The 23,471-nt window shown below is 43.8% G+C and overlaps 1 protein-coding gene across 1 annotated transcript in view; it reads left to right on the forward strand.

Moving 5' to 3' along the window:
• The window catches only part of HS3ST6 (heparan sulfate-glucosamine 3-sulfotransferase 6), a 73,789-nt gene extending 63,372 nt beyond the window's left edge, over window positions 1-10,417 (forward strand). The window contains exon 2 of the mRNA XM_033962798.1: window positions 9,476-10,417. Within this exon, the coding sequence (XP_033818689.1) occupies window positions 9,476-10,094 (619 nt within the window). The 3' untranslated portion in view covers window positions 10,095-10,417. The remainder of the gene's footprint in view (window positions 1-9,475) is intronic.
• The last annotated feature ends 13,054 nt before the right edge of the window (window positions 10,418-23,471 follow it).

Raw genomic sequence — 23,471 nt, forward strand, 5'->3', positions numbered from 1 at the left:
GAAATAATAAATAGTAGTAGTAGGAACGTGGTTTTGCAGGAATAGAACAAAAATGTTGTAAACGCTACAGAATATCACAATTCGTCTTTTGACTTGCAAACAGCATTTTCATCATGTTACGCCTCTTTCTTAGCATTTTCATTGGTTGTCGGTACAATTTAGAATATTGTTTAAGATACTGGTTTTGACGCCGACGATATTCAACTTTTACATCCCATAGACATCAATAACCCTTTGGACATACCATCGATTAATACGAAACTTGATAAAATACATCACTGGCTGAATAATAATAAATTAGCACTAAACATCAATAAATCAAATGTGATGCTTTTTCCCTGGAAGGATAACTTAAAACTTAACCTTCCGATTGCTATCAAGGGCCTTCCGTTACAAGAAGTTTATCACACTAAAATTCTAGGAATTATGTTTGATCACAAACTTTCTTATCATGATCACATCAACTTTCTTATCATGATCACATCAACTACCCAGGGATTGACTGGAGTACGGGTCACTCCAACTGCACTAGGGAGACAGGATTTGTAGAAGCTGTGAAGGACTGCTTCATGGAGCAACTAGTCAAAGAACCGACGCGAGGGGGTACTACTCTTGACCTCATCCTAAACGGATTAGGGGGGCCTGCAAGAGGGGTAGAAGTGGGAGGACCACTAGGCAACAGTGATCATAACACGATCAGATTCACATTAGAAAGAGGGACACCCATAGTTAGGAGGACCGCAACAACTGCGCTGAACTTCAAGAAAGGGAATTACGCTGCTATGAGGGAAATGGTGGGGAGGAAGCTCAGAAACATCTTTAGGATGGAGACTGTGGGAAGCGCCTGGACCCTATTTAGGGACACCCTGCAGGAAGCACAGAGAATGTACGTCCCCAATTTCAGGAAAGGCTGCAAGAACAAGCGATCAAAGGACCCGGTTTGGATGTCAATAGAAGTAAAGAGGGTGATAAAGGACAAAAAAGTATCTTTCCGGAGATGGAAAGAGGACCCAACAGAGGAAAATCGCCAGGCGCACAGGGAATGCCAAAAGGAATGCCACCGGGAGGTTAGAAAAGCAAAAGAGAAATACGAAGAGGGGCTGGCCAAGGAGGCGAAAAACTTCAAGGCATTCTTCAGTTACGTTAAGGGGAAGCGACCAGCGAGAGAGGAGGTAGGGCCGTTGGACGATGGGGACAGGAAGGGAGTGATTAAGGAGGATAAAGAGGTAGCTGAGAGGTTGAACACGTTCTTCTCGTCGGTTTTCACGAGCGAAGACACATCTAATATACCGGACTCAGAGGAGCTCATGAGTGGGGAACAGGCTGAAAAATTAGAGTACATAGAGGTAAGTAGGGAGGATGTCCTCAAACAGATAGACAGGTTAAAATGCGGCAAATCACCGGGCCCGGACGGGATCCACCCAAGGGTGCTGAAAGAACTAAGACAGGAAATAGCGGGCACAATCCAACATGTTTGCAACCTATCCTTGAAAACTGGTGAGGTGCCAGAGGACTGGAAATTGGCAAATGTCACACCGATCTTCAAGAAGGGATCGAGGGGTGACCCCGGGAACTACAGGCCGGTGAGCCTGACTTCAATAATAGGGAAGATGGTGGAAGCTATGATCAAGGACGGCATTTGCGAGCACATCGAGAGGAATGGCCTACTGAGAACAAGCCAGCACGGATTCTGTAAGGGAAGGTCGTGCCTAACGAACCTTCTGTACTTCTTTGAGGGAATAAGCAGTCGGATGGACAATGGGGAGCCCATAGACATCATTTACCTCGACTTTCAAAAGGCTTTCGACAAGGTGCCACATGAAAGGCTACTTAAGAAACTGTGGAGCCACGGGGTGGGAGGGGATGTGCACAGATGGATCAAGCACTGGCTGTCGGGTAGACTGCAGAGGGTTGGAGTAAAGGGCCAATATTCTGACTGGCGGGGAGTCACGAGCGGTGTGCCACAGGGATCGGTGCTGGGGCCTTTACTCTTTAACATATTCATCAATGACCTGGAAAAGGAGGCAAAGTGTGAGGTTATAAAATTCGCAGACGATACCAAACTGTGCGGCAGAGTTAGGACCAGGGAGGAGTGTGAGGACCTACAAAGGGACCTGGACAAGCTGGAAGACTGGGCAAACAAATGGCAAATGCGCTTCAACGTGGACAAATGCAAGGTCATGCATATAGGGAAAAAGAACCCGTTGTTCAACTACAAATTGGGGGGGGTATTGTTGGGAGACAGCAGACTCGAGAGAGACTTGGGTGTGCTGGTGGATGCATCACTGAAGCCATCTGCACAGTGCGCAGCAGCCTCGAAAAAAGCCAACAGGATGCTGGGCATCATAAAGAAGGGCATAACAACCAGAACACGGGAAGTCATCATGCCATTGTATCGAGCGATGGTGCGTCCGCATCTGGAATACTGCGTTCAGTATTGGTCGCCGCACCTCAAGAAGGACATGGCGGTACTTGAGAGAGTCCAAAGGAGAGCAACGAAAATGGTAAAAGGGCTGGAACACTGCTCATACGCCGAGAGGCTGGATAGGCTGGGGCTCTTCTCTCTGGAGAAAAGGAGACTCAGGGGAGATATGATAGAGACCTTCAAGATCATGAGGGGCATAGAGAGGGTGGATAGGGACAGATTCTTCAGACTGAAGGGGACATCAAATACGAGGGGGCATTCTGAGAAACTGAAGGGAGACAGGTTCAAAACAAATGCAAGGAAGTTTTTTTTCACCCAAAGGGTCGTGGACACTTGGAATGCACTACCGGAGGAAGTGATCAGGCAGAGTACGGTACAGGGATTCAAGCAGGGATTGGATGGATTCCTGAGGGATAGAGGGATCGTGGGGTACTGAGTAAACCAACCTGGTCGTGCATGTGCAAGACCGGAGGGCTAGGACTTCGATAGGAGGGCAGAACTTAAATGGGAAACCAAGGTGGCAAGGGAGCCCCTTCTGATGATTCAGACAGGCCTTGACCTGTTTTTGGCCGCCGCGGGAGCGGACTGCTGGGCAAGATGGACCTGTGGTCTGATCCGGCAGAGGCACTGCTTATGTTCTTATGTTCTTATTAAATCTTCTTTTTTCAGGCTTCGACAAATTCGCTCTGTTTCCCCATTTCTTTGCGCTAATTCTCTTAATATCCTCATCCACTCTCTCGTAATTTCTAAAATAGACTATTGTAATGCGTTGTTCAACGGAATAGCTCAAAAAGAAATCAAACGTCTACAGATCATCCAAAATACGTCCATTAAGCTCATCTTTAAAGCCAAGAAGTTCGACCACGTTACACCCCTTCTTAAGGAAGCCCACTGGCTCCCAGTGGCACATCGGATAATATATAAAATATGTCTACTAACATTTAAATCTCTTCTTTCTAAAACCCCTGCTTTTATCTATAAGTTACTAATCTCTTACACCTCTAATAGAACTTTAAGATCTGCTGAACAGCATTTGCTAACTATCCCCTCCCTTAAAATTATAAATACTCGACGACAATTGATCTTTTCAGTTACAGCTCCCCAAACCTGGAATTCCCTCCCTAGCCATTTAAGGGAAGAAACTAATATAGAAAAATTCAAAAGTCAACTGAAGACTTTCCTCTTTAAAGATGCCTTCATAAACTAATCATAAGAGGCTTTTCCATACTAACTTTTTAGTCTTTGAACTAATTTTCTTTTTCTTTTTTTTTTTTACTCCCCTTTCCTTACGTGTCCACCCTACTTGTTTTTTCAACTTCTACACAAATTATAACTTTTTCCCATCTTTCCCCTATGTTTCTAGTTTTGTTAAATTTGTCAATAGTCTTGTTAGTCTTATTTATTATCCCCCTTATATTGTAATTTTATCAGCTTGTACATCGCTTAGAATTTAGATTAAGCGATTAATCAAATTATTATTAAATTTGAAACTTGAACTTGAAACGTGAAACTTGAGGGTGCCGCCTTCTCTGTCACAATTAGTTATCTTTTATATCCCAGGTCGCTCTTTGAGATCAGAAGATAGATCTCAGCTGATGGGAGCCCCTCCCCCCAGTGGCTAGAGCCCTCTTAAGAGTCCACGCACATGCTATGGAATGCACTGGCACAAACACTACAGGAAGACACGTTTTTGTGCGTTCAAGAGCTTAACTATTCTCCGAGTGAAAAAAAATTTCCTCCTATTGGTTTTATAAATATTTCCCTGTAACTTCATCGAGTGTCCCCTAGTCTTTGTAATTTTTGACAGAGTAAAAAATCGATCCACTTGTACCTGTTCTACTCCACTCAGGATTTAGTAGACTTCAATCCTATCTCCCCTCAGCCTTCTCTTTTCCAAGCTGAAGAGCCCTAACCATTTTAGTCTTTCCTCATACGAGAGGAGTTCCATCCCCTTTATTATCTTGGTCGCTCTTCTTTGAACCTTTTCTAGTGCCACCATATCTTTCTTGAGATAAGGAGACCAGAATTGAACTCAATACTCCAGAAGAGGTCGTACCATGGAGCGAAACAGGGGCATTATAACATTCTTAGTCTTGTTAACCATCCCTTTTTTAATAATTCCTAGTATCCTGTTTGCTTTTTTGGCTGCCACCGCACATTGGGTGGAAAGTTTCATCGTATTGTCTACGAAGACACTCAGATCCTTTTCTTGGGTGCTAACCCCCAAGGTGAACCCTAGCATCTGGGTTATTCTTCCCAATGTGCAGTTCTTATGGTGAGACTAGACTTGCATCTTTTGCTGTCAATCGAGGGGGAGGCTCCCCTCCCTAGGCCAGAGGGAGTGTGGGACACGGCCCAGTAAAGTTGAATGTGGGAGACTTGACAGGCGGGTGACATGGAGATCCCAGGGCACTTGCCCACGCCAAACACCGGCCCTGATCTTGCTATGAAGCTAGAGTAAGTCCTGTTCTTCAACAGTTCCTGTGGCTCTGCCAGAAGCACCTTAGGGAAAGGTAGGGTTACCCTAGGGCTCCAAAAAAGAGAGGTGGATTGAGAAAGCTAGATTTTATTTCCATTGCTTTCAATGGAAGTAAAACCTGGATGTCTTAATCCGTCCTCCTTTTTCTGAAGCCATATGGTAACTCTAGGAAAAGGGAACCTGCAAATTCTATTTTCCGTACAGAAGATAATGCATTGGCATCAAGGTTAAACATGCATGGACATATCTCTATGTAAAGGCAGCCATGACAGTGCTGGAACTCCGTTATCATTAACCAGTTAGGCCACCCACAAAATATGCCTCGTAAATAATCCTCAGTGCAAAGGTTCGTTTTGTTTTGATTTTAGCAGTGAATGCTTTCGCATGTCAGACATTTCAGCAGCTGCAGAAATTAATTTACTCAGGGCTACTAGTTCCATTTGCCTGGAAACTATAAATTAAGGCTTTCATTGTCCCAGGTGGTTTTCTGGCTATTTAAGTCCACAGAAAATCACAGATCGTATTAAAATGGTGCTATGGAGCAGGGCGAATCCCTTCAGATTTTAAAAACGCCATTATGCCACCCTAAAGGAATGCAGAATTATAAAAGACTTGTAATTTATATCAGGATAAATAATTCTGTCACAGAAATATAGAAGACGATGGTAGACAATTATTACAGATGAGAAGGGGTGGCTGAGCTGTTTATACAGATCTATTAATTCAGCGATGAATATATTAAAAATTTGGATTACAAGAAAGGAATAAAACACATCAGCACAAAATACTTTAATAGCTGCAAAAAAGTTCTCACTAAAATTTTGCAATAGTTCTGTTTATGAGCACCTTTAGATACGTACAAAATTTTGTACGTATCTAAAGCTCAAAGCCACATCTTAAAAAGCTGTTTTTCTTAAAAGTTGCTCTTATTTTTGCTTAATGGAGCAAATTTCAAGGTATTATAGCTATAACTTTTATGACACATTGATAAAAATTCAAAACAAAAAAAGTGCACATTGATAAAAAGGCATTTTGGGCAAAAAATCTAGCAGTATTATATAATAATAATAATAATAACTTTATTTTTCTATACCGCCACAATCTTGCGACTTCTAGGCGGTTTACATTCAAGAGAGCTGGACATTCAGCAATTTACAATATGCAGATAGGCAGATCGAAGTACAGAGACTTTAAGAAAGTGAAAATACAAATTATACTGTTTGCTAAGAATTTCAGAGAGGACCTGTTAAAGAGAGGTCGCGAATTTCAAAAACAGCGAAAATAACAATATACAGTTTGTTTAGAATTTCAGAGGGGACATATTAGAAGAAAGGTCCCGAAATTATAAATACTGTTCGATTAGGATTTCAGAGGGCAAATTGGGAAAGTGAAATGAACAGTGTTCGGTGAGATTCTGTTTAGGTGATGTATCTGTCGAATAAGGTAGTTTTTATGAGTTTTCTAAAAGCGTTGTAGGTCAGTTCAGCTTTATTAATGTAACTGTCTGGCCAATGTTGTTGTTTGTTTCCTTGGTGCATGAAAGTTCTGTCCAGAAAGGTTTTGTGTGCTTGGGTATGCAAAAAGATAGCAGTTTCTGGTTTGTCTTATAGGGCAGTAGAATACGAAGTGTGGTAGCAGGTACGTAGGAGCTAGTCCCCAAACTAGCTTGAAACATATGCAGGAGAACTTGAATATGACCCTTCGATATCTGCACTGTGTGGAAAATAGCAGAAATTTGGCTTACTTGGCTAATATCTAAACACGTACGCTTTGGTGTAGTCATCTACCAAGAAGCTGCCTAAGCGGCTTTTGAGAATCACAGACGCGCCTAAGCCCGCAGAAGAACCCAATTCTTTAACCGACGTCCATGTCACAAGCGCCAGTTAGAGAATCGGGTTGCTGCTGAGCTTATCGCAGCAAAGGCAACCTGTCCCTGCCCCCCAGACCCCCCTGCCAGACCCCCCCTCTGTACGTTGCCAGCAGGAGTGATGCCCGGTCCCTCTTGCCAGAACCCCCCAACCCCTCTGTACATTGCTGGCAGGGGGATGTTCTGTCCCTCCTGCCAGAGCCCCCCACCTCTCATACATCATGGGCAACCTCCTGCTGGACCCCTCCACCCCCCCCCCCCCCCGGAGCCCCCTACTTTAAAGTGTTGGCCAGCCGAAGGCATCCTTCGTGCCTCCAGCCGGCTGGCTCGCTTTCTCAAGAATGGGATGGATGCACTGGGGAGGGACCTTATGCCCTGATTGGCTCAAGCGCTTAAGTCCACTCCCATAGGAGGGGCTTTAGGCACCTAGACCAACTGGAATCTTAGGCCCAATTTGCAGTAAATTCTAGGATGTACTGGGAGTAGCTTAAGCTTCTGATTGGCCAGATCTCTTAGGCCACTCCCATGGGGAGATTGTATATTCTTTAGGGCTATCCTGAAAACCTGACTGACTGGTGGTCCTCCAGGACAGGGTTGGGAACCACTGGTCCAAATGGACATTTGTATTGTTGCTTCTGCTTGGGACATCCCAATCACTTAACCCAGGCAGAGGATTACTTAAAACACTCTTTCCCTTTCACCTCGATCGTGTCTTATAATTTCCCAAGGAGCTCTGATACTTGCATGATTATGTCCTTATTATGCAAACAATTCTAAAGTAACAGGACATTTAGGAATGGAAGCCTGCTTCATTCTTCCACATTGACTTATGAGTCTGATTGGCACCCCCCCCCCCCCCCAGTCTCACACTTAACCATGCCTGGAAACAAGTTCAGCCAAAATCAGTCCATTGGCAAGCAGTGTTAAGGCACAGCTTTTGGGCAAGATCCAGACTTCACAGGGCATAAATCTTGAGAAACGTTTCCTGCCAGGGATGTGTGTCTGTGTGTCTCCATTGAATGACTGCATTCCTACTGTTGGCACAGCTACCTGTCCTGGAAAGAAAATGCCTTTAGTCAATTCTTTGTTTTTTTCACTTCGATTTCCTGCTGCTGGAACTGGATCTCATCCTGCCAGAAATTCACAGACTGAGTTGAGTCCTGTGCTGCTCCTTCACACCTCAAATAAGCTTCAAAATAGAGTAAAAGACATTTTTAGAGGGAAAGATGGTCTTTTTTTTCATTTAGTCCACTGATTGAGAACATTTGTATAGCGGGGGAAAAAAAAAGAGTATAGAGCTAAGTAGAACAATGGATTAATATCCTTCATTTATAATTGAACAAAGAAAAACAAAGTTTTTGACATTGGAGACTTGTCAACAGCTAACTCTGGATGATAAGATGTTTAATCTAGAATCACAACTACAAATTTTAGGGCTGATAGGCATTTGTTATTTGATCCTCAAATTTTGGGTCTCAAAAAAAGGTTTTCTGGGTGTTAAGAAAACTTAGAAGGATTAGCAACTGTTTTAATGGAGATAATTTTAGATTAATGGTTCAGTCTATGATTCTACCTCAAATTGATTACTGTAATGTGTTTATAGGCAACAAGAAGGAAGAGCTGGAAGGGTTACTAATTTTATTGGCCTGTGTAATCTGCATCTTGGCCAGGGAGGCAGCAGTATACCTCCACCTTGGTACTCTTCCTTGTCATACATGGATCATCTATCCATATAGATCAGGGGTCTCCAAAGTTCGGACCTTGGGCCACATCCGGCCCGCGATATGATTTTATCCGGACCACAGAAGAATTGTGCAGAAATGCACCAATTGGACTAATTTTCCAATGAGAATTTGCAAAAAACTAACAAACCACAGGGTGTTGATAGATTTCAAATGCATTAATTAAAATTGTGTTCAAAATATTATCTTAATATTGTTCACAACTTTATTTAATACTGAATCATAATTGTATGCTTCGTGGCACTTGTTCGGCCTCGATCGACAGTGCCAATTCATGACTTTGTAGGCAACTCTGGCGCTGTGACTATTGAATCTGGAAGTTCATGACTCGTCTTTACGGTTAATTGTCCATAAGAATATTTGCAGTGGTGCCGTGTAATACTCAGTTTGTAATTGCACAAATTTATATGTAAAGGTGCATATTCACTTATTTAAAATTAAAAAAAAAAACAGAAAAACAGTTCCGTCATTCACATTAATGGTTTTATTATAATTTGTGAGGAAAACGTGAGAATTTGCTGGTCGTGTTCGTCATCATTAATATACGATAATTTAATCTCACATACTCTGTAATAAGTTTATAAAATTTTCTGCTTTCAATAAAACTCATAGATCTAGAGTTATTTATCTTTGGGTTTTTTTTGTTTTTTTTGTTTTTTACTACGGACCACTAAAAAGTGCTGAAGTACCCAATGTGGCCCTTGTGGAGCAAAGTTTGGAGACCCCTGATCTAGATTCAAGAATATAGGGGTCATTTTACTAAGGTGTGTTAACCGATGTAGCACGTGCTAACCAATTTAGCACACGCCAAAGATTAGCACATGCTAAATCAGTCAACGCACCTTAGTAAAGGTGAATGCGCAAATAACAGACTACAGCAAATAATTCTCGTCATTGAGTTCAATCAAGGTAGATGTGAACGACTTTCTACAAATTCTAACCACACTTCCTCTGTTTTGCAGGAATCTGATGCCGAGGACGCTGGATGGACAGATTACCATGGAGAAAACACCAAGTTACTTTGTAACCAAGGAGGCCCCGAAACGCATTTACAACATGTCCAGAGATACCAAGCTGATTGTTGTAGTCCGCAATCCAGTTACCAGGGCTATTTCCGACTATACCCAGACCCTCTCCAAAACCCCCACAATTCCCACTTTCCAAGCTCTGGCTTTCAAGAATATCAGTAGAGGCCTCATTGACACTTCGTGGAGTGCCATTCGGATTGGAATTTATGCCAAACACTTGGACAACTGGCTACAGTATTTCCCCCTTTCTAGATTTCTTTTTGTCAGTGGTGAGAGACTGGTGAGTGATCCAGCCGGAGAAATGGGTCGTGTTCAAGACTTCCTAGGCCTTAAAAGGGTCATTACAGATAAACATTTCTACTTTAACGAAACCAAGGGCTTCCCCTGCCTAATGAAGCCAGAGGGAAGCAGCAAGCCTCGCTGCCTGGGGAAATCCAAAGGAAGACCTCATCCAAAAATTGAGAAACAAGTCATTGAGCACCTTCAGGAGTTTTACAGACCTTTCAACATGAAGTTTTATCAGATGATTGGAAAGGACTTTGGGTGGGAATGACGTGCTTGCAGATTCATCCTCGGAGATGCAATGGGAGGCACTGCCCGCTGTTGGCCCCCTCCCCCAGGAGAGGCTGACACAAGGTGTACATCTCTTGGGATGGGTAGGATTCCTTTCAAGGGACTGAATCCCTTATTTCTGGAGACTCTGAGCCTGGGGTGGGACATGTTCCATTGTAAAACAATGCAAATGTTCAGGGTATATCTCTGAATCTTTCATTATTGCTATAATTTATATAAGCTCTTATCAGAGACAGTGTACACTAAAACACAGAGAGAAAACTATTGAAAAAAAGAGATAATAAATATCGGATAATCTTTGTAGAAATGTTGCTAATTTGTATGAAGTGGAATGGGGTGTGTGAGGGAGTAGCAGGGCTTGTTGTAGCATCCATCTGGTGTAGCTATTCTGCCTGGGATAATTATGATAATGAGACAAACCTAGAATCAGAATTACTAGCTCTAAAGGTCACGGCTGTCGCAATGATGGTTCCTGATTGTTTGGTGGAGCTTTAATAAGTCATAAACATATTAGACGGAAGTGCATCTACTAATTAAAAATGTATACCCTACTGCCAAACAATTCTCAAAAAGAGGGGTTGAATTGGCACAGGCTCAAAACTTGAGAGCAGTAATGCCAGTCATCAAAGCCTGAACCCCTGTTACTCTCCACTCATGTATCCTTCATATATATTCATGGTTCATTTATCACCTATCAACCAGACTTATCTCACGCTTGGATGCTGAATGGTTGACCAGACTTTTAAGGAGTTTCCTGGCGCTATTTAAATACCATTCATGGACAAGTTTGTAAGTTGATGTGATGGTCCAGAAAGGTGAAAACTTTTAAGGTCGGAGCAGAGCAATCAGGACAGGATTCCTAGGACCCAAACCTAAAAGGCGGCAGGGCCGGCGTTAGGGGGTGGTGCAAACAGGACACCAGCCCTAGGTTGTCGTGCCAGAAGGGATCCCAAGTCTGTCCAAAAAAAGAAGTCAGAACAGCTTGCTGGCAGGCGTAGAGGCCCCCTTGCAAATTTCTGTCCTGGGCCCTGGGAGGGGTGTCAGATAGTCTAATTTAGTGGTTCACAAAGCAGGTTTTTTTCCCCTGGTTAGTCAGCTGCTAGCAGACAGAAGAGGGGGAATGGGTGAGATCCACCATTACTCTCAGAAGTAGACAATGATACGGGGAACTAATTTTCCCATCCCATCCCCATTCCTGCAAACTCCGTCCTCATCTGCATGGGGACAAATTTTTCCCCGTCCCTGCAGGAACTCATTGTTCCATCCCTTCCCAGTGAGTTCTTTTCTTGTCCCTGCCCCATTCCTGCAAGTTCCGTCCTCATCTGCACAAACCTCAAACACTTTCAAATCATAAGTGTTCGAGGCTTGTATGGACAAGGCAGAGCTTACAGGATTGGGGCAGCGACAAAACATGCGGAGAAGGGACAGGGAAATTAAGTTCCTGCGGGGACGGCGAAAAACTTATCCCCGTGTCATTCTCTACTCAGACGTCTAAGCTCCCTGTCCTTCAGTCCGCAGGTGTTGCTGAGCAGTGCTTCTCACCTGCTGCCGGTTCTTCTCTGAAGTCATCTATTGAGATTCACTAGACGGCAGCAGAGCAGAGCTGGCAGAAGAGGATGTAGCAGTTCAGTACTGGGAGGAAGTTCTGCTTGCTGACCGCTGTCACTGGAGGGGACCAGGTAGTGGGGGAGGGACGGGTGGGATGATGAAGGTGTTGTGATCATGCCAAGGGGTGGAATAGTGGCAAGCACATTTTTGCAGAGGTTTAAAATCAGAGGAGCTGATATTTATTCTACAGCCGTAAGTGGCCAAGCCGCTTCCGGTCATGGGCTGACCTGACCTTGGATATTCAAAGTCAGGGCATTCATGGCTCCAGCTACTGAATATCTGGCAACGTCCACTGACCTGGAAGATACATGGCCCTGGCCAATATTCCCCATATTATAGTACATTAGAAAGCACAATGCGTTGGTTTGCCTGGGACACAACAAAGGGTTAATCCTGCTCTGCTATCAAGGAGGACCTTTACTTTCAGAACACGAGTTTTTAAATCTTTTTTAAACTGCTGCTTTAACTTCTACACCCAGAAGGGCTGCGGCTGTGAGATAATACCAGCTCAGTGATGGAGATGACATTTGTCTCTAATAATCCATATAATATCTGATCACGCTAAGGGCCTGAAAAACCCAGTTTTTTTTTAATGGAACAGAAACAAAACAACAAACAGAACAAACAATGAAAGAATGGGCAAAGGAAGTGGGCGACCCAAAATCAGTGACTGGCAGTTTCTTCCACCAATAGAGCAGAGCCCAATGGTGCTGGAGCCAGCATGTCCGCTTCAGGGAAAAGTTATCTGAGCTCTGCCTCCCATCTCCAACTTACCAAGCTAGTTTTTGCAGAAGGAACTTCACTTTACTTTTATTGTTCATGATTGACAGGCTGATGCTCAGAACCTAACACTGGCACTAGAGGTGATTAGTGCTGGACTACTGCCATCGTTAGTGTGCTCAGGATGTTCAGAGGGCACAGGTGCAGGGAACAATGTGAGACCATTGCAAATAGCATGCAAAGGCTATGCAAACGAGGCCTTAGATATTCCTTCCTAATGCTCAGAAATAGCACCCAACCCAGACCTTGCCTCTACCGCTGAAAGCCTCAGAGCTGGCATTAGGGTATCTGAACTTATGTCTCTCAATAGATGGCTTGACTTGGGTTTCTCTAGTGGCTTGGGTCATATCTTCTGCCTGCTCCCTGCCGCTGCTGTTAGCACAAGGGAGGCCACCAGCAGAGGGATGGCAAATCCCCTTTCCACTCACACACACACATATATAAAGAGAGGTGTAATCAATAGAAGAACGAAGGTGTTGATGCCCTTGTACAGGTCATTGGTGAGACCCCACTTGGAATATTGTGTTTAGTTTTGGAGACCGTATCTGGCGAAGGACACAAAAAGGCTTGAAGCGGTCCAGAGGAGGGTAACAAAAATGATAGGAGATTTGCACCAAAAGACATATGAGGAGAGATTGGAAGCCCTAAATAGGTATACCTTAGAGCAGGGGTGTCAAAGTCCCTCCTCAAGAGCTGCAATCCAGCCAGGTTTTCAGGATTTCCCCAATGAGTATGTATGAGATCTATTTGCATGCACTGCTTTCATTGTATGCTAATAGATCTCATGCATATTCATTGGGGAAATCCTGAAAATCTGACTGGATTGCAGCCCTTGAGGAGGGACTTTGACACCCCTGCCACAGAGGAAAGGAGAGACAGGGGAGATATGATTCAGATGTTCAAATACTTGAAAGGTATTAACGTAGAACAAAATATTTTCCAGAGAAAGGAAAATGGTAAAAACCAGAGGACATAATTTGAGGTTGAGGGGTGGTAGACTCAAGAGCAATGTAAGGTAATTCTTCTTTACGGAAAGGATGGTGGATGCCTGGAATGCGCTCCTGAGAGAGGTGGTGGAGAGGAAAACATTGACGGAGTTCAAAGAAGCGTGGGATGAACAGAGAGGATCTAGAAATCAGAAAAGAATAGTAAATATTGAATAACTAAGGCCAGTACTGGGCCATTTGGGGGAGAATGGGCTGGGGAGGGCTTCAATGGCTGGGAGGGTGTAGATGGACTGGAGTGAGCTTTGACGGAGACTTCAGTAGTTGGAACCTAAGAACAGTACTGGGCAGAGCTTTGGATTCTTGCCCAGAAATAGTTAAGGAGAAGAAGAAGAAAAAAACCCAAAACCCAACAAATTTTTAGATTGAATCAGGTTGGGAAGACTAGATGGACCATTCGGGTCTTTATCTGCCATCATCTACTATATTATTATGTTACTATGTTTAGCAGTTACTCTCAGCTCTTTCATCCTCAGTTATTTTCTGACGGTAGAAGTTTATTTGGCTGAAACGCGCACCTTCCAGCAGGAGACCAGCCCCACCTCCCTTCCAGGCATTCGTGCAGAGCCGCGCAGAAAAAAAAGCAGATGCACGGGCAGAAAAATAACTTCCTAATGCTCAACATGAACATATAATTTCCATGCTGTTAGTGGTGAGCATTAGGAAGTTATTTTTCTGCGATGTTCCTGAGAGGTTTTCCGGCCCTGTTCTCTGCGGCGCTGGAGTTCTCAGCATCAGCCTATCAGTGTTTGAGATTATCCACAGGATGGAAAAACCCAAAAGGAAACTATGCAGAAACAGTGTCCACGATATTTTACAGGTTTTTAAAAACCTGAATTTCCACACATCAGGAAAGGGATTGGCACTTAACCGGACCTCAGTGCTCAGCCGAGTCAGCTGTTTTTTTCACCAGCTGAGCAATAGGAAGTGAAATGACCCCTTTGAGGCAAAGTAGCTTTAGACCAGTTCTGTGCTTCAGAGGGGACTTAAGCAGAGCTCAGTGCAAAGCTTCCCGCATTTCCATTGTGCCAGTGATTGACACTGATGTCAAAGTCTTATGCATAAGCACAAATGTCTAATTGATAGCCTGGGTCAGAACTGACAAGCGTTTGAGCAATTTACTGTCACAAGCGGTGGATGTGACTTTTGGAAGAGAAGAGCTGATAATTTAGAGACTGTAATCAGTTTCTTTTGCAGGATCTTCAGCCTGGTGCACCAGGAGAGGACTTGATGGATTTCCTGCTCGAGGACAAGCCATTGTTAATCAGGACGAGGAAAGCCTGGGAATTAAATGACTCTTCTGTCACTTCTGCTTATTTATTTAATTCATTTTCCGTCCTGTCTTCCCCACAGAGCTCAGGATGGGTTACAGGTTAACACACATAATATACAGTTAACAGGTTACAACATGCTATAGATACAGTACAAGTGGTTGGTTTTTTCTGGTACATGTTTTATCCTAACTCGACACATGCTAGGGATCTAATACCAATATCCCTAATAGGGAGTGTGTGGTGCAGTTGTTAGAGTTACAGCCTTCACACCCTGAGGTTGTGGGTTCAAATCCCTCGCTGCTCCTTGTGACCCTGGGCAAGTCACTTAATCCCCCCCCCCCATTGTCCCAAGTACACTAGATAAGAGTTTGAGCCCACTGAATGTAAAACCACTTAGGATAAAAACATGTACCAGAAAAAAACCAACCACTTGTACTGTATCTAAGGCATGTTGTAACCTGTTTATTTCTTTATTTACCACTTATATCCTATCTTGACAAATATTAGGTATCTAATACCCATATCCGTAATATACAGCTTACAGGTTAAATTTATCACAGTTACAATACAAGTTTTTATCCTAACGCGCCACATACCGAGGATCTTGTATCAATAGACATTTCTTTGGACTCTATCGGTCGTGGGAGATGGGTGGACAGGTAATGTTTTTATCGCTTTCCTAATGTGCTTCCTACATGGTTAATGATGCGCCCTTCCACATGGAGTCACTGCGCATCACTGAGGTCATCAAAAATGTTTCATTTATTGTTTTATAAACCTCATTTCTGGGCTTATCATCCACCAAATTCTATAAATGGTGCAAAAAATTGCATATGCAAATTTGGGTATGCACACAATTAAACTGAATAACAAGCCAATTAGTGCTGGTAATTGGGTGCTAATAATTATTGGCACTAATTGCATTAATTAAAATGTACTTGCACATGTCAATTTTATGCATGGTTCCTAAAAGGGGGTGCAGGATGGGTTGGGGATTCAACCGGCAACGTGGCGTTGAATCCACATTTCTTCAGACGTTACGGAGAATATAGATGCGGGAGATGTTGCTTCTCTAAATAGAAAAAACTCCTCCTGAGGAAGCCTTTATTGGTGAAACTTGGGTCTGAGTTGGGGAGTTACCGCATTGGAGCACTTTGAAGCACTCGAGTTATCTGCTATCCTGCTGAGTCGCTAATAACGAGGGTTACATTGTTGTATTGGTTTGTGCATTTTGTATCAATTATGGAAATAAGCTCTATTAGGGACAGAAAAGTGACATGATGGTCCCGAATTTGATCTCTAAGCGGCTCTGTTGCAGGAGACAAGGACACTGAACACTTTTCACAAAATCACGTGTATGGGTTTCGAAATTTAAATTCATGGAGTTAATTGATTGTGATAAACTAACTGAAATACTACATCCACTATCTCTTCCTCTCCCTATTGGCTAAGGCTCTTAACATTTGCATCTCCTCTTCCTATAGGCTAAGGCTCTTTACACCTGCATTGTGAGGTCATAAACACATGATGGCAGATAAAGGCCAAATAGCCCATCCGCAGCATCCACTCTCTCCTCCTCTCCCTATTGGCTAAGGCTCTTAACATTTGAATCTCCTCTTCCTATAGGCTAAGGCTCTTTACACCTGCATTGTGAGGTCATAAACACATGATGGCAGATAAAGGCCAAATGGCCCATCCACAGCATCCACTCTCTCCTCCTCTCCCTATTGGCTAAGGCTCTTAACATTTGCATCTCCTCTTCCTATTGGCTAAGGCTCTTTACACCTGCATTGTGAGGTCATAGAGCTTTATGATTATAAGTTAAGGCTCTTAACACATTTGAATTGTGAGGTCATAGAGCTTTATGGTTATAGAAACATGACCACAGATAAAGGTCAAATGGCCCATCCAGTCTGCCCATCCCCAGCATCCACTATCTCCTCTCCCTAAGAGATCCCATATATCTGTCCCATACTTTCTTGAATTCAGGCAGACACAGTCTGTCCCCACCACTCATACTGGGAGATTATTCCATGCATCTACCAATCGTTCTGTAAAAAAGTATTTCCTTAGATTATTCCAGAGCCCGTCACCTCTTAACTTCATCCAATGCCCTCTCATTCCAGAGTTTCCTTCTTGTAACACTTTATGCTAATTGTCACCCACTTACAACTTTGCTCTGCAAGAATTTGGTGAGTTAGAAGACAAGACATCACAATGTAAAAGAGGTCAAAATTGGCACACCAACTTTACAAATGCATTATATGTTACTGAATTCGCCTGCATTCAAGGGTCAAATCCTGTATTACTCCCAGATCTTTCACTTTTGGATTGGAATAAATGGCCTTTTGATACAGTCTGAAGGGCATAATTAAAAAATACGTCTAAGTCCATTTTGGGCCTAGAGCATTAGTCCCTAAAGTCAGCAGCATCTAAAGCCCATTCTCGTAAAATACATCCAAAATATATTTTTTCAAAATTGTCTACTTCTACGTCTAACTGTTTGATGGTCCAGACCGCCAAGTCATCTATCTTTATACCTCATTCTTATCCAAAAAAATCATCTGAGTCCCAAACGCCTATAACAAGACCTTTTGGATGTGGGAGGGGTCAGCAAAGTGTTGGAGTGGCCACCCAGACATGGCAACAGAGTAGTCGGGCACCTTACAGGGCATTGCTGTGAACTTCACAAAAAAGGTGACACATAAACATCTCACCACACCTTCCTTGCAGGTCATGGTGAGCCCCCCAAAACACCTTTGTAACATACTGTACCCATCTGTATACAACCCCAATAGCCCTTATGGCTGCAAGTGCCACCTATATGGCAATACAGTAGGATTGGGGGTTGGGGGGTTGGTGGACTCACATTTTCCATCATGAATACAGTGGTTAGAGTGGCTTATGGGCCTGGGTCCTCCTCTCCATGGTTCACTAGCCCACCCCAGACTACTTAAGCCACCTCTGTGCATCTCTACTTGGCTTTCCTCTGCCAGGTGCTGATGTTCTGGAGGCAGGTATGTATGTTTTATGGCCGGGAGGGGGGGGGGTCAGTGATCATTGGGGGAGTGTGTGGGGGTCTATACTTGTGTCTGCAGTGTTTATCTGGTCAATTTGGATACCTTCTGGGCATGTAGACCTGTTTTTAGGAGTGTGTGGCATAGTGGTTGAAGCTACAGCCTCAGCACCCTGGGGTTGTGGGTTCAAACCCCGCGCTGCTCCTTGTGACCCTGGGCAAGTCACTTAATCCCCCCATTGCCCCAGGTACGTTAGATAGATTGTGAGCCCACCGGAACAGATAGGGAAATGCTTGAGTACCTGATTGTAAAACCGCTTAGATAACCTTGATAGGCGGTATATAAAATCCTAATAAAAACTTGAAACTTCATAAGAACATAAGAATAGTCTTACTGGGTCAGACCAATGGTCCATCAAGCTCAGTAGCCCGTTCTCACGGTGGCCAATCCAGATCACTACTACCTGGCCAAAACCCAAGGAGTAGCAATATTCCAGGGCAAGCAGTGGCTACCCCCATGTCTTTCTAGAAGAACATAAGTTCCGTCCATGCAGCCTTGTAAAACTTTCGGCTATATTTGCAGTAGGACTAAGTCTAAGTCAGCCCATGTCCCACCCAAATCCTGCCCTCACCATTCCTCCTAAAACGCCCCTTTCAGCTTTGGACGTACAGCGGCAGTAAAAGGGCCTAAGCTACCTCTAGATACTTCTAAAACCCATTTTGATTATCAGCACCTGTGACTCGGCACACTGTATATTGAATGCTGAGTCACATATATCTGGGATGGCCATAATGTTTGCTGAGTCATGCTGTGTGTTTGCCCTTTATTGCAAGGTTGAAAAGATATCTCTGAATTGAAAGATCTGCTGTAAAGTGGAACAGAAGTGAATGGGTTGCATTCATTATTGAACTTTCGTAGCAAGCAGAAGCCATTCTTGAATATACCTCAAAAGCTCTTCTCTGCTCTCTTGAAGCTGAACATGAGACCAAAAGAGTGGGCGATAAATCACCTCTCATCTGAAATCTTTGGACTGAACTACGATATGAGAAAGCCAAAAGTGGACAACTTTAATGCAGCGCATCACGAACGGCACCGAGAAAGCAGCTCCGTCCTCGCTGACCTGCTTTATCTAGTTAAACAAACTCTTCATTAGCCCCGAATTATATCAGAATCAGCCATATCCACCTCCTGCTAGATTACCAGACTCTGCATTTCGTAGGATTTGAGGAGAAACGAGTTTTAATCTCTAATAAAGTCCTCATTATACAAGCTGAAATGTGAAAGGTAACAGGTACTTAACACATCAGTCTGAAAAGGTTGTATCTGCATTAATTTAATTTCAAATCATATTTATATTCTACTTTAAGTACAACATAGATTTTACCTAGATGTATACTGGGGTCGATATTCAGCCATTGGTTATCAGCAATTTGCTGATCTCCACTGACCTCCGGAGTAATCTAAGGAAATACTTTTTTTCAGAAAGGGTGGTAGATGCATGGAACAGTTTCCCAGAAGAGGTGGTGGGGACAGAGACTGTCTGAATTCAAAAGGGCCTGGGATAGGCACTTGGGATCTCTCAGAGAGGGAAAGAGAGAATGGTTACTGCGGATGGGCAGACTGGATGGGCCATTTGGCCTTTATCTGCTATCATGTGTCTATGACATCACAATGCAGGTGTAAAGAGCCTTAGCCTATAGGAAGAGGAGATGCAAATGTTAAGAGCCTTAGCCAATAGGGAGAGGAGGAGCTGTTGGACGCTGCGGATGGGCCATTTGGCCTTTATCTGCCATCATGTGTCTATGTTTCTATATTCAATGCTGATAAGTCCGGGTTCTAGCACTCCATTTTTGGGTTTATGGAGCTGGCTAAAACATACCGGTTAAATGCAATATCCAGCACATAACCAGTTATGAAGTACTTTTATGCAGTTCCCTTTATGTGGTCATCATGTGCCGAATATTGCACTTTATCAGTATGTTGTAGCCAGCTTAATATCAGCACTTAACCCCATCTCCAGGATGCCCCAAAATAGCCGGTTTTGAGTTTGGTGCTAACCAGACATTTTCAGCGACACGAGTTGATTAAGTGCCACTGAAAATTAATCATTAGCTCCAATTTGGGTGGGGGTGTTGAGGTCATTTTCAAGATGCAGTCCAAATCTGAGTTTGGACATTTTGCGGAACATGCATAAAAATCCAGTAGCGAACATGGCCATTTTCAAAACAGAAAACGCCTCTCTTTTCATTTCGAAAATGGCCATTTCTGAGATGTGCTCATCCCCAGTGTGTCTATCTCTTTGAACCATTTTCAAAAAATTATGTCCAAGAGAAAAATGCCCCAAAGAAGCCATTGGGATGTAGGAGGGGCCAGCATTCTTAGCAGACTGGCCACACAGACGTCCCAGCAGAGCAGCAGGGCACCCTAGGGCAAGGGATAGGCAATTCTGGTCCTCAAAAACCGGAGCCAGGTCAAGTTTTTAGGATCTCCACCATGAATATGTATGAGATGGATTTGCATGCACTGCCTCCTTGAGATACAAATCTATCTCATGCACATTTATTGTGGATATCCTGAAAACATGACCTGGCTTCGGCTTTCTAGGACTGGAATTGCCTACCCCTGTCCTAGGGTATGCTGCAGTGAACCCCACATAAAAGGTGAACAAATCCTGCAGTGACTCATGTGGACTGGAGTCCATAATCCACAAGCCTCTATTTAGGACCACAGGGACCCCTGAGGAAGACAATACTGTCGAAACACGAACTGTGTTGGGTCCAAGATCACAGTGGATTGAGTCCTAGATGTTTTTATGTGGATTATGACATTGAACTTTTAATAAAGTCTACATCCGAAGCATCACTCTCCACAGACTCTTTTGCTGCCGCTGTCCCACACAAAAGGTCCAGGTACACATCTCACCATAGAGCCCTATATCGTATGGTGAGCCCTTCAAAACCCACTGGACCCAACTGTATACCACACCAATAGCCCACCATAAGTGTAGTACGTCGTTAGAGTGGGGGATGGGCCTGAGCCTCCCATCTCTTTGGTTCACTATACCACCCACTGGGCTACTTCTGCTTGCTGCTCTGCTAGGACTGGCCATAACATCTGAAGCTCTCATACAGGCAGGTATGTACTGTTTCATTCACATCTTTGGGGGGTGGGAGGGGGTAAGACACCACCATGCTTACATCCCTCCACTGGTCACCTGCTACTTATTTGTTGTTAAAACAGGTCTAAGCCCCAAATGTCCAAATTGTGCCCTGGATGTTGCGGAAAAACGTACGAATCGTAAGCCCACCCAAACCATGCACCATGCTTCCAACACGCCTCCTTCAGAATTAGACAACCACCATAGAAATCTGAATGGAACATGGGTTTCAAAAATAGCGGATTGGAAGGGTTTGGTGAGAAAAACATCCATCTGCCTCTTTATGCCACATTTTGGATGGTTTTCAATTTTTTTGACAATGAGCCCCTTAACCAGCCAGGATCTGTTTTTGACTGGTTAAATCACTTTTGAGTGTTGAATGACCTCATTAGAAACATAGAAAATGGTGGCAGAAAAGGGTCATAGCCCATCGAGTCTGCCCCTGCCAATTATCCGCCCCCCCCCCCCTGAATTTACTCCCTTAAAGATCCCACGTGAGCATCCCATTTTCTCTTAAAATCCATCACGTCGCTGGCCTCAATTACCTGCAGTGGGAGTCTGTTCCACTGATCCACCACTCTTTCGGTGAAGAAGTACTTTCTGGAGTCGCTATGAAACTTCCCTCCCTGATTTTCAGTGGATGCCCTCTGGTGGTCGAGGGTCCCACGAGACAGAAGATATTGTCTTCCGACTCATTGTGTCTATCAACATATTCTTGAATCTTGTAAAGGCCAGAGACAACAGCACCAGCAAAAGCCACAAGGTGTCTGCATCAGCTGAGCATTCACACTGGTTGCACTAGTGATGGCAGAGGTACAAGGGAAGGCACCTAACGCAGCTGGACTGGGGCCCTGTGCCTGTGGCCCTGTGCCTATGCCTGTGGTGGGGTATGTCCTCCTTTACCTTCAGTACAAATAGAAATCCACTGGATCTATCTTGCCCAAACATCTCTGCCTTCCTCCCTCCCTCCTCTGCAGCCCAACCTCAACTAACAAGAAAGTGGAGCTTGCAACCCAATATTTTATCCCTAATTCCCCTGGCACTAGGGCTTCTCTCCCATGTGGTTCTATCAGTCACCAGTAGAGATCACTGGCTGCTTTCAGAGAGCTGATTTGGCAGACGGGCATGAGTACGGACATTAGTACGGGGTTTATAAGAGCAAGAGCTCTGAAGAGGACAGCTAGCTGTGAGTTTGAGGGGAAGGACAGAATAGGGTGGTTTAGCAGAGTGGGATATGTTATAAAATTATCTTCTATGTCTTATTGGAAGATCAAAGTATCCAGCAACAGATGTAGAAACTGTGGAATTCTCCCAGGCCATTCTGTGGTATTTATAATGAAAAACACCTCAATTTTCTCATTCTTTTTCTTACATTATGGTACTAAAGAAGATGAAATGAGGTGTTTTGACACAGTTTCAGCCTACAGCCCATATTGTCAATTATGCATTTGGGTTCTAGGGAAATAATAAACATATTCCAGAGCCAGAATAAAGTCCTGGGTTTGGCCACTGTTGGAAACAGGATACTGGACTTGATGGACCTTTCTATCCCAGTATGGCAACTCTTATGTTCTTATGTGAACCAAGTCTAGGACAATCAAGTCATTGTGACATCACTGATGAGGTTGGCTCCTCTATAATATGCAAATCTGCCTCAGGCATGTTCATTAGGGATATCTTGAAAACCCAACTGGCTGGGGGTCCCCCAGGACAGTTTGAAGAACCAATGGTCTACAATGCCATCTTGGCACACAGATGTCAATAAAGAATTGATTCTTAGCGTGTGGCTTTGGCACGCCCAGCAGGAGGCTCCAAGCTATATAATTGTTCCCTTAGTGAGGGACAGGAAATATCTAGTGTACCTGAATGCAACTGAAAGAGATGTGAGACAAATCCAATTGCATACGGAAAATCACAGTTACCTCCCAAATCCTCTTCCTGAGCCACTCTAAGACCATCAGGTTGCAGGATGGTAGACTTAGGCGTAATATCAGGATATACGTATTACTTTCTCACAAAGAGAGTGGTAGAATTTGGACACCTTCCCGGTGGAGGAGGCAGAGACAAAACAGTAATGGCATTCAACAACGTATGGGATAGCCACAGAGGATAGTATGAAAAGAAAACTTTGACACGTTCTGAGGGCAGGAGTGGTGCTCCGATGGTAATTCCAGTAGCTGGGAAGTGACACCAGTGCCAGGGAGAATTCTACAGTTTGTGTCCCACCTACGCAAGAGAAACAAAATAGGATGCACAGGGTCCAGTATGCATATTTTGTACCACAGTCATATGCTATGCTGTTAGTGGAGATGCTGTGTATCTCAGTGGGGGAAGGTAGGACATCTTCAAGTTGACTTTAGTAAATAAAATGCTGCTTGTTAATAATACTGTTGGTTAATTAATGTGACTTTTGGGCACACTGTGCAGGTATTTATCTGCCATCATGTATTATGTTAAGAAAACTTCTCCATGCCCACGAGGCCATTTATAAGAATCGATGTATGCTGTGACTGTACC

This window comes from Geotrypetes seraphini, chromosome 11, assembly GCF_902459505.1.
Source record: "Geotrypetes seraphini chromosome 11, aGeoSer1.1, whole genome shotgun sequence".
NCBI classification, from domain to species: domain Eukaryota; kingdom Metazoa; phylum Chordata; class Amphibia; order Gymnophiona; family Dermophiidae; genus Geotrypetes; species Geotrypetes seraphini.